The sequence below is a fragment of the Hippocampus guttulatus genome, chromosome 1 (genome assembly GCF_054856545.1).
Source record: "Hippocampus guttulatus isolate MCC_2025c chromosome 1, RoL_Hgut_1.0, whole genome shotgun sequence".
NCBI lineage: Eukaryota > Metazoa > Chordata > Actinopteri > Syngnathiformes > Syngnathidae > Hippocampus > Hippocampus guttulatus.
In genome coordinates this window covers 16,920,077-16,932,323 of record NC_141261.1, presented here as the reverse complement: position 1 = coordinate 16,932,323, position 12,247 = coordinate 16,920,077, and the positions used below count along the sequence as shown (strand labels likewise).

General features: G+C 41.5%; 1 protein-coding gene across 3 annotated transcripts in view; it reads right to left on the bottom strand.

Annotated features, from left to right (window-relative positions):
* Positions 1 to 1,011: 1,011 nt before the first annotated feature.
* dlgap4a (discs, large (Drosophila) homolog-associated protein 4a) overlaps positions 1,012 to 12,247 on the bottom strand; it is a 62,367-nt gene continuing 51,131 nt past the window's right edge. For 2 of the 3 annotated variants that reach the window (XM_086115024.1, XM_086115016.1), the window contains 6 exons: positions 5,725 to 6,119; positions 5,479 to 5,576; positions 4,138 to 4,577; positions 3,529 to 3,620; positions 3,184 to 3,330; positions 1,012 to 3,105 (listed from right to left, as the gene is read on the bottom strand). In XM_086115024.1, coding sequence (XP_085971150.1) covers positions 2,881 to 3,105; positions 3,184 to 3,330; positions 3,529 to 3,620; positions 4,138 to 4,577; positions 5,479 to 5,576; positions 5,725 to 6,119 — 1,397 coding nt within the window. In that variant the 3' untranslated portion in view covers positions 1,012 to 2,880. Of the gene's footprint in view, positions 3,331 to 3,528; positions 3,621 to 4,137; positions 4,578 to 5,478; positions 5,577 to 5,724; positions 6,120 to 12,247 lie in introns of all 3 variants that reach the window. The other variant, XM_086115007.1, reaches the window with a different exon arrangement.

Below are 12,247 nucleotides of genomic sequence, written 5' to 3'. Positions count from 1 at the left end.
TAGATGAATAGCATGTTTCTGACATATCTGAAATCGTTTCCCTTGAAAAGGTGCTCGCAGTCTGCCAGAATGAAGTGTGTACACCTTGGTTACTTCGCGGATTTGCAACTTGATTCAGGTACGGGCTTTGATTGAGACATCCTATCGAGAGGCCATTATTTTCTGTTAATTAGGGATTGCTGTGCAACACACTTAACTATTTTTTTCCATCTGACATGTGGCATCACCGGTTATTTAATAGGCATATATTTAGCAGAAAATAGAGACGATTTAATTTATTTTATTAAAAGAGTCAATATTAGAAGAAATTTGAAAATTTGTTTTAACGTACTGTATACCAAAGGTAAAAAAATGACACTTCAAACATTTAGTGGCATTCCACTTTAATTCGACAAGTCCAGTCTATTCAAAATGTCAGGTACGCGCTCAGAAGAAACCAGCCTCATAGTGTCAAAGTACCGGTAATACATCATAACAATCAAACCATCAGTTGTAATATATGTGCTTATGGTAGTTGGTAACGTTTTGCTCACTTGTGTTGCGCCACCACCAAGGATGAATTACAGCCATGACGTCAGAATTGGCGCGCGTGTCTTTGTCATTCACTCTTATCAAATCAGATACCACTGAAAGAAATGCACCAGTACAATATTGCGCGAAACGGCACATGGAAAAATCTGTCTTCAAAGTTGTGCCTTCACATATGCCCATTTTTAGCCCTTGGAAACTCCGGAAGGACAGGTAAGCAAATTGCTCATAGACTCTTAATCATCATGAGAAGGAATAAGGGATCCGTCTTGAACGTACTTTCTAGAACACCCCAGGGACTCAATGCTCCACATTTACAAAACCCGTTCAAAGGAGTACTCGTTCGAGATCTAAATATTTTTATCCGTATGAAAGCCATACGTGAACACTAGTCAGGATAACATGTCTAATCTGAATGTGACCAGCTACTGGTGTAATTAAAAAAAAAAAGAAATAAAAAGAGGCAGAATGATGACCAGGACATGTAGCAAAGGGATGTTTAATGATTTCTTTGGAGAATGAAATGCACATGTCCACTGTTGATGTAATACAAATAAAATAAAATCAACAACAATGGGATGCACTGTCAACATTGACAATTCAATGTTATTTTTGCTTTGATTCAAAATTGGGCAGGACATTATAATTGGAGTGTAACGCGGGGACTGACCAGTTGGACGCGAGTGAAGTCTGACAAGTGGCTCGACCCTTTCATCAGGCTTCAGGCCAGGCTACACGTGTGTACCGTTGGAGGTGCTGCAAAAAACTTTTGCTAAGACTTAAGTACATTAAATAATAAAAACACCACCTAAAAAATAAAAAATCTCAAATGACACAGATGTTGATGACCACTGCCGTCTTGGCACAAAAGGAAATTCCTTGCAGCACCATATGTGATTAGAATTACAGGCCTTTTAGCTAGAAGGAGGAGGATGTGTCATATGGATGGGGAGTACCACAGTTAGTCATCTTTTAACACAGCTGAGCGTGAAAAGTGGAGTCAAAAACTGATGTCTGCTTTGCACAAAATCTATGCATGAAGCAGCTTGTGGATTTGAACAATTTCATAATTGGTTCACATCAGGCGATTGGTGTAAATTTCCATTCGATTCGTAGTGGTTCTTCTGACTTTGAGCTTTCAACCTGAGATTGAAGTGGATAAAGACAGTTCACAAGTGAAAGAAACATTCATCCTTCATGCCAAGAAAGCCTTACGAGGCAAATTGTAAAATGACTTAACATTGGGCATGTCCTGCATTGCATGCACTGATAAAATTCCATTTCATTATTGCTTTTCCATTGCCATTCCAGTGGTATGAAAACTCCCACACACTCACGTGGTCTGGGTAAATGGGAATGACATATCAAGTGGTGGGTGTCTTGGTCCCCTGCGTCACACGTTGCAGCTAAAGTCATAATGATTCGGTGAACGAAAGAAAAAATAAAGACAAGGAAACTTGATCTGAGGTGAAAGTGCAGTGATCAAGTTGGAATGTGCTGCAAAATACATACGTGCAATACATTCCTCCAAAGCTCATTGGCTGAGCAGTGCTTCCCAAAATACCACCTCAAAACAAACCCAACAAATGTAAGACTTAAAAATGATGACAATCACAGACACAGACTATGTAGTGTGCGTTTGTGAGACAAGCTAAGGGGGGTGAAGTCAAAAATGATTGCATCAAGTGCTAATATAACCTGACAGGACATGTACTTGATCTATTCATTAAAAAAACTATCTTGGGTACTGAACACACAGCTCTTTCTAACAAATAATCTGGTATACAACATTTACAAAATGAACATCATAATAGTGTGTTATTTATACTATATATTTATATATGCTACTGCCTTCCTCTGGTTCTCTGCATTCCTACCCTCGTCCCATAACTTTTACACGGTAAAGAGTACAGCCAAAGCGTGGCAGCCATATACAAAGAGAGAACAGGAAGACTCTGTGGTCAGCGAGTACACCTGCATGTGTATCCTGAGTGAGTGTGAATGGTCGCTCACGTCGTAAACCAGGCAACCACAACGTGTCGGTCCACTCCCAAGAGCTGAGAGACGGTAAACTTGGGCCACACCGAGATTCTTCGCGGTGTCCTTGTCTAAAAGGTACTCGCACATCTCAGTCTTGATATACTTGGGGAGAATATAATTAGCATAAAGTCAATAATATCAATCGTATTCAACATCCTGCTTGTTTGTCTTGTGTTCCGCTGAAGGGCTGACCGCAATGTTTGGATCCACATGTTGCACCGATGCATCCGTTGTACATGTGTGGATGATTCGGTTCGGTTCGGTTTTGAGTCGCTGAGTGAACGCAGACACCGATGATGGGTGATGGCCTACTCAGAGGCGAGTCTGTGCCTCGGGGACATAGATTTCGATGCTGTCGGCGCTCTCCGTTGCAGAGTTCTGTCGCACAGACGCCGCGCGTTTTGCTGCCATCAAGCGTTTTCTGGCTTCCTGTCGCTGCTTGTCCACAGCCGAGTCCACGCTTCTGTCCTTCCCAGCTGATAGCCTGGGCTTAGATTGCTTCTTTGGCACGGCCAATGGAAGCTGCTTGTTTTCAACCTGAGGAGACCGAAGAGCAAGGTCACCTTTGTGTTTTGGGAAGCGGGGTGCACACACCAATTTGTCAACAAAATTGACCTCCGATTTCTCCGGAAGTTGCCAGTTGTTGGTTCTCAATTGGTAGAGCTCATCAAACTTCATGCTGATGTCTTCTATTGAGAGCTGCAGCAGATCCCAGAACCCCGCAAGGTCCTGTGCTGTTGGGCGTGGGTCGGCATTGACGTTCTGATGGGTGATAGAAGAACGGAATCAACGAAGACGCGGCTTTGAGACGATCAGCGCCAGCATGCGTGTCTCCCATTTCAAGGCAACAGAAGAAAAACTACAACTCAATATGCAAGCCAGAGACAATATGAGCACGGAAAGCAGCACTCCCAGTAAATCAGTCATGAAGGATTGTATGCTTCCGGCGCAGTCTCTCACCAGGTTTTCATTACAGAGCCCCTTGAACTGCTCAAACTTCTGTGAAATGAGGAGTTGAGCGCTGCCGACTGCGCTGCGGATGGTCCCCAATACTACAAATCAGACAAAGAATTCATTACCACAAACAGCACGTAAAATGCCTCCGGGCATCAGATGAGTGATGCATCGAGACCGGGGAGGAAGTGACTGCACATCAAATACAGTATTATTGGGATATAGCCATGAAATATTGATTTGAGCACTTAACATTCTGTGATAGCAAATGGATCGTTTAGGTGATGTTTATTAACTCAATCTCAGGAAGGATGACAAATATCTATTCCGCTGCTTTCCACCTAATATTTGTATGCAAATGGAAATTCATCAGTCAAGTCTGCGGAGAGCTGCGAAGCCTGGTAATCTGATGGAGGCTCTCAAGTGAGTCGGCCCTCCACTCATTCATATTTCACCAAGCGCAATAATAGATCTGCCTAATGGCCCGAGTGGTATTCTGGGAGTTTTTCTCCCGCCTTTTTGGGGGTGATGAAACTGAGCAAACAGTTGTGACTTGAGTACTTTTCTCAACATGTACAGATTACTGCGCAATCGTGACCTCATCCTATCTCTGACCTTCCTCTGACAACTTGTTGTCTTTGGTCTCCTGCTCCATCTGTTGACACCAGCCCTCCATGCGGCCCGTTTCCGCCTGCAACAGCTTCAGGAACCAGTTCCCGTCACGGAGGCAAGCCGGCGTGCCGGCTTGTGACGAGTCTCCTTGGGCGTTGCAGTTTCCGCGCACCAGGCTGGGATCCGGTGGTGGCAGTGACGAAGGATCCAAAGCCGGGTCCAGCGTCTGTGGGGGCGAGGTGGACATTCCCAGTGGAGTTGCGGTTTGTTTAAGAGAACGCTGTTCTGTGGCTTTGTCCTTCGCCTTGGATTCGTTAGAATTTGTGGTTTTGGGGCTGGTGCCGTTGGCTTTGTTGCTTTCCAAGGGTGCGGCTCCGTGGGGCGGCTCCTGAGGCTCGGTCTCTGTATTTTGTCTGGAGGCCATGCTGCTGTCCCGGCTAAGACTGCACAGACACGCACAAAAATCAGTCTCTGACAGACACTAGGGTGGGTTTAAAAAAAAAAAAAAAACACTACTACACAAGAACACTGTTCAGCGCCAGACATGCCAATCAGCATCAATTGGCACCAAAATCACATAACGGAAGTGACAGGCGGAAAACTCCTCTGTTCAAAATTGCTCTACTTCATACATTTGATTAATACAAATGATCAGTAAGTTTGACATGATACCACATTTTTAGGATTTTCATACATCATGATAATTGATCCTATGGTACTGTGGGGGTTTTTAATACCACTGATAGAATGATATCAGATGAGAATTCAAGTCGGCTGCATCCTTTTTAAGCGCAATTAACTTAATTCTCAAGAAAATGTAACACGGCCATTGAAATACAGAACAATAACACGGGTCAAATTTTTACAACTTTTTTTTTTTTAACCGGCAATTCAAGTACATTTTTCCTACATTTTTTTTGCACAGATTCTAATTCTGCCCGTGTTTTTTTTCTGGAGCAAATCACCTTCTCATTAGGGCTGGGAATGAACTCATTTGTGTCAACCACAAAAACGCATGCCTCGAAATGTTTTTAAATCTTTTTAAAAAGACAAAGGCAAAATAGTGATTTGAAATTTAAATTGCTGGATATATATTTGTTTAGAAAATAACTAGTTAAGCAATTCTCACAAAATAAAATGTTGTCAGTCTACATTAGGAAAAAAGGGTAGACAATCTGATATACCCTGTGAGGAAACGAAATTTCATAGGGTTGTTTGAACAAGGCTTAAAGTATTTCAAGCACTGTGAAAATTTTGTTTTTAGTTTCAAAAGTCAATTCTTCAACAATGTCCTATCAGACTCTTTCATGTCTTGTGATTTGATCACTTAGAGTGTACACTTACGGCCTGCCGTTCTCCACTTGAACTCCAATTGACTGGAATTTAAGGGGGGCAGTCAAGGGTAAAAGTTCCTCTCTTGGGTCCGGCTGAAGGCAATCCACCTAATAATTTCATACAAGAACACCGTTTTTGTTTGATTTATATCGAGCTACAAATAATATTTGAATTTCACTATTCAATATTGAACTTTATATGTGATAAAGTTGGAGACGATTTTCATCTACAACTGAAGGGTCAACAAAATCTCACCTGAATTCCAATGGAGGATAGCTTTCGTTTGGGTGCAGTGGGGGGCTGCTCCAAAGTGACGCCAGTGTTCAGGGTGTCATTTTGGGGCTGAGCCAATGTTGAAGTGGTGGAAGAGGTAGTGGGTGGAAGGTCACGAGGAGCTGGAACAGGGGGCACAGAGGCTACAGCAGGTGCAAGGGAAGCGGCTGGGTCAGTCGTGGGAGCCTGCTTCCTCTTAGCCAGATCGCTGGTGCGGATGCTACAGAGACTCTCAGAGGAAGTGCTGCGTCCTGATTGGCTGTTGGCTTCACTGGCGTGGTCTTGGGCCGATTCTGTGCTGCTCTGAAGTGTCACCGAGATGAGAGGCTTGGAGGTGGTGCGGGGTGGGACTGGAGGTGGAGCCTTCCTACTGTTGACTGCAGACAGAAAAAAAAAAAAAGATTGCTGAGAATTGCTTATTCCTGATTACCGATGTCAGTTTTAACAGCTCGGTGCTGAAACAAATCAGGTAAAAATGCAATCAATGCAATAAGACACAAGGTGCAAAACAAGAAGAAAAAAGAAATTCCACCTATCTAAACAAAAACCTTCACTTTGTCCCTCTTGCTGGCTGCCTACCAAGTACAGCAAAAAGCTACCACTATTTGCCTGTCAACCTGCTGCTGCGGGTTACCCTCCACTTACGTCAGTCTGACTCCGGGGATTGTCCTTTGCACGCCACTGCTGCACATTTAATTACCATCTATGCTCAAAGTTCTTTTCAAACCCAGGATGAATGAGTCCTTTTTAACAGTTTGCCCCATAAATAATGAATTTGACATAGGATATTAGGCAGCTCGAGAGCTAAGAGAGGTTTTGGCCCCCTTGAGAGTCAAGAACGACGGCTGTTGAAATCCCTGTTCCTGGAGTCAAAACAACAGTGACTTATGTATTGGCCCCCCGATGGCATTCCCAAAGTACAAAGGGCTGAACATATAGCAACACACAGTGCATAGATTAAAATGTCACTCGAGCTCTATAACCTCAAGAAAATGGTATCTTCACCTGACAGGCACGTGCTTGGAACATGGGAGGAAGCCGAGTTACCTTGACAAAACGAGGCAATCTCCACACAAGAAGGCTGGAACGCATATTCAAGCCAATCCATAAAAGGGTTCAAAATGTCACTCGGGCATTCGTCGTTTCGAAATTAAAATGGCAACTCAACACTGTCATTGGGAGGTCACTGCTCATCAGCTAATAACGGAGCAGCAGCAAAGCCATCATTAAATCGCAGCAGACTTGGATCAAATGAAAAATGCCTGCAGTACTGCTGACTGGAAAATCAAATAATCAAGTGTCAACAAGAGGCACAGTAGCCTACATTTTTTTCACAAAATGTAGATATCAATTTAAAAAGGCAAAAAAAAGTTTCAGACATTTTCAGGTAAATAATAAAAGGTATCCCAACTATTTGTCAGAGTGCACAGTTTTAAGTTTGTGACGTGTCGCTGATAATGCAGCCATTTAGTCCAACGTAGCTATTGAAAGAGGATAAATGATGATAGGAACAATAGGAGGGAAGTGGCACGATAAAAACTATTGTATCGTCTCTGCAATACATAATATCACAGAGCTACAGCCACTATTTAAGACTTGGTCTTGGTTGCTGTATCTAAAATGAGCGAAAGGCCCTGCCGTGTAATTATTTTATGGTGTTAAGTGCTTTAATCCGATCTTGAGTGGGCCACAAAGCTTAACTTTTTGAATATGTTCAAGAAACACCTTTTTTAAAGGCCAACTGTGAAGTAATTTCAGAAAATCCCAAATGAAATATGTTTTTGTCACCGGTAAAGTAATTAGACAAAATACATTAAATAAAGCATGAAAAAAATATCTCCCTTTCGTATAATTGATAAAGTAATTGTTTTCCTGAAGTGAAACTCTGGCGTGTGACAAACCCGGAAGTGTGACGGCAATTCAAGAACAACAATGGCGCAGCTCGGTATGGAAAGTGCACAGAGCCAGCTAGAAATTGCTTCAGAAAGCGATTTTTCAAACCGAGGCATTTTGCAGAATAACTCAGTAACAATCACAAAGAGCAGTTAATGGGACAATCAACAATGCAGTACATTGGCTGACTGGCACTCGGCATTCCGTAATTGGCGTCACTCGCTGGAGATTGCCGAACGAAAGCATTTTCGTTGTTAAGCGCGTTGCTGTGAGTCTAACTGTGAATCGGGGTGGTTTAAAAACAAAACTATACTTGAAATAGTTTTAGCTCTAAGTATTACACAAAAGATGGTTGGCCAAGTTTACTTCACTCTTGGGCCTTTAACTGGTGTCAATGGAAAATGTTAAGGATTAAAGACTGCTAAAATTTCCACTGCATTTCCATGAACCTTTTTTTCAAAAGCGAGTGCTCTAGTTTGGGATTTGGCAATTCTAGCCACCGCTGTCAGTTTCATCCACCATCAGAAGAATTGAATGAGTGTCAAATGAACATCTTTGCAGGGGCATGGTTTGTTAGACATTTTCACTTGCTACGGCTTGAAAGTTTTTTTTTCACCCCCCAGTGAATTTAGTGTCAAGTAAACCGGCATTTACCGGTAAATCCCGTTGGACTGAAAGGAACAGAATAACCTGATCATGCAAATATATCAATTTCAGGGTGTGAAACCGAGACGCAGGAGTGCACCTGGCAGACGTGCCATTATTTGTTAATAATAGCTGTATGGCCTTTTATTATTTCAAACTTAATAACCGTTTCATCTTTGTACGAGCATTTGCGAAACAGCGAGCAGCAACTGACAGCGACAACCTAAACAATGCATCAAAGCAATAATAAAAAAAATGTTTTACTCTAAAATTTTTAACAGAAAATCTTAGGTGACAGACACTTACATGTACATACTGTACATATAAAGTAATTTGTGCAGTGACAACACCCAAACTCTGTTCCACAGACAAATTCAAATTGATTATAGTAGCTATTACCTCCTACCCAGCGCATAGTAATGTAAAAAACTGATTTGCAATTCAGTCAGTACCTAGTTTTCAACCTATTTTACCTCATGACTGATGCATTGTAACTCTTAGGTCTAGGGATGGTCCCATCCATCAGTGGCCGATAATCGAGAAAAAATGTGTGATCTGTGAATCCGATCAAAGCCTCTTAAGGCCAATTGATCACTCCATGTATGTAATATTTCTGGGAAGGGGGCGACTTATTTCTCCATAAATTCTGTCAACAAAAGATTTGTTGAAATTGACCATCTCCTCCATATTGGCTAATTATTACCATTTTGACTACAATACTCCACAGTGTGATTTCATGTTTTTAGACAGGTTATCATTTTGCTAACAGCTAACTGGTCTCCCAACGTATGTGTGAAGGTAAACTGCACCGTCAATTTTTTGGCCACAAGCACAGTGATGTGAAACTAGTGATGCGCCTCCCATTCGGTCGAAAGATGACCTCATCAAAGAGTGTGCGGAAGCGCGTGTAATAGTTCAGGATGACTCATTGTGTCTCTCCATGGTGATACGCAGACACACCACACTCTGAGATAAAGCTAGCCAATTCAATCAACACCTTGTTGGTGTATATATAGCGTAAAACAATTCATTCAATCCCAAAGTTCTCCCTGTGCCTGTGTGAGTTTTCTGTGATACTCCAGTTTCTTCCCACATTCCAAAAACCTGTAAGGTAAGTTAATTAGAACACTCCAAATTGTCCCTAGGTGTGATTGTGATTGTGTGTGTGAATGATTGTTTGTCAAGATGTGCCCTGCGATTGGCTGGCAACCAGTTCAGGGTGTACCCTGCCTGCTGCGAAGACTGATGGGTTAGACTCTAGTATACCCGCGACCCTCGTGAGGATAAGCATTTCATATGTCAAAGTGGACAATAACAAAAGCTGCACTCCCAAAACAAGAAAACTATCTCCATCAAGCTAACAGCTATTACTACGTTTTGAGTGCACATGCCTCTCTGGTGGTCAGGCGAGTTGTTTAAAGGGCACTTAGGACTTTAAATTGCTCAAATGCAAAGCACAAACTTTCAGTGTTCACAAAGCAGGAAGCTGAACATTATTAATTCAGTATGTAACAATAACAAGCAAGCTGCGTTCGAAGGTTCTCCATTAACGGCGAGGAGTGAAACGTGACTTTTTTTTCATCCGTCCTGGGATACACCATTTTTTCCAAATCCAACGCCAAAAAATTACTATTCACCAAATGAAATAATGACAGCATTAACATATCTGAACGTTCGGGTTTAACAGCATTTGGCGACCGAGTTCAAATAGTCAACACACACGCACATCTATGTACGTCACGATGGATGGATGGCAAATTATAAATACTAACCAAATTATTACGATCGAGATGAGCGAGTCGTTGCATGTGTTGACGCCTGACATCCTGTTAGCTTTGTGCCGTGCTCTCGAGCCCGCTCCTGTCACGGTGTGCCGCCAGTTTCCACGCAGCCAGGCGATTCAATGTTGAACAACGTCAAGCAGAGGCACCCGATATCGGCGATAAAACACACCCACGAAAAGCGGCAGCGCCACGTTCACGCCACGCTGACAAGGGCGGCCACATTACTGCCAGCATCTCCTTCCTTTCTTCACCCACGTTAGCTAGCTACGCCAAACCTACAATGCAATTGAGGTTAACCCCGGTTAGCGTGCTTCTGCTCACGCGGGGGATTTCATCAAATCTCCCGAATGCAAATGTCGATTGAGGAGAAAGCAATTCAATGACCTACTGTGTCAGCGGCGGGTGGAAAAGCGTGACTTTGTGTCCATTCTTGAAACAGACAGAGGAAACGAGCGCTGCCATTAGATACACAGCTACACTGTGAAAGAGGATTTTGTAGTTCACGCCCTGCGTCGAGGATTGGCGTGCACGTTTTGCCTGGGAATTATTTCCCGAACAGCGATTGGACTGTGTCCTCAGTATTTTCACCGATGAAAACGACCATTGGTTTAACTGTCACCGATGAACACAGCTATTGGATTATTTCTAATTGTGGCGACCCCTCAACGATAAGTGAGTTTTCGTTTGTCCCAAACGTCGCGCGAACCGACCCACCCGAGCCTAATGAATTTCGCACGCGCAGTCAATATCGATCGACATATTCAGAATATCATTTTTTAGCTTAGTTTATACCTCATTAATCTTTTTAGGCAAAGACAATTATCCACATGATTCGACGCAGTGGATTCGGTTCTGTAACCTCTCACTAACCCCTCATCAAAACAAAAAGTCTCCTAACTAGTAACACACAAACCACAAGCTTGCGTAGCAACATGCTGAAGGCTTGTGCAAGACGAAGAGTAGTAATACAGAAATAATAGGAAAAATACCATGCATTCAGAAAGGTACGATTTGCAATTGATACTGATCTGTTGATTATATTAAGCAAAAATCTGTTATTATTATGCTATTATGATTGCATGGGAAATCGTGAATAGGCTATCAAAAGTGTCTGCCATTTTGGATGAGATCATGCAAACTATTCAAAATGGATCTAGTTTTATTTATATTATCTAAATAAGTACGACAGTTTGTTTGGAAAAGTTCAAATTATTCATACTGACACAAAACAGACAGGCAGTCACACATACATGGATGACAAATACTGTACAGGTTATCAGGTAATCTCATACTGCCCCAAAAGCTCCAGCCATATGAACTGTAATATGATAATTCATAACCCAACGCTATTGAATGTAATGGTTTTGTTATCTTTTCAGCAACTACAAAACAGCATTATGTAATCTACAACATAATTATGAAGACTGCCCTGAAATCAAACAAGTCACTGTTTAAAAAAGGTAAACTTCAAACCTTTTGACTCTCAAAACAACCGAAACCACAACATGCAGATTATATTTAAGTGCAGATTGATCAACTAAACTCTTCAAAAGAGGTGTACACATTGAATCGTTTTATTTAATCCCACTGCTTTACCATTTTTTTCATTTGTATTACTCATTATAATAATGAATTAAACTGACACAGTGCTGTATATTTGTTGGTTACCAATATACGTGTATGTATATATATTATATATCTCTTCACAGTGCGGAAGAGAGTGCCCAAAGCCACGCCCGCATACCTGAATGATGGGGTGCAGACTCACACGCTAAGGGCAGAAGGTGGACTGAGAAATATATACTGTTTATATATATATATATATATATATATATATATATATATATATATAGTATAAAGATATAAAAAATGATTCCCACAATGACTGATATTAAAATTCCGTTAAACAGGTTTCCAAGAAAAATGTTTTGTACCTAAAAAGTGTATTGTTGTAATCCTTTACAACAATGAGCACTGTGCAAAGTAACTTAAATATATGAAACAAAAAAGCCTACTTAAATGATTCAAGTATAATGTAGATTATTAACATAACATTTTCCCCAAAAAATAAATAAATAAAGGTTTAATGTGCATGAATTTACTTCGAAATTAAAACAACTGAGCTGTACTTAGAAAGCTTATTGTACTTGAAACGTACAAAATGTTCTGATTTACCCAAAAAA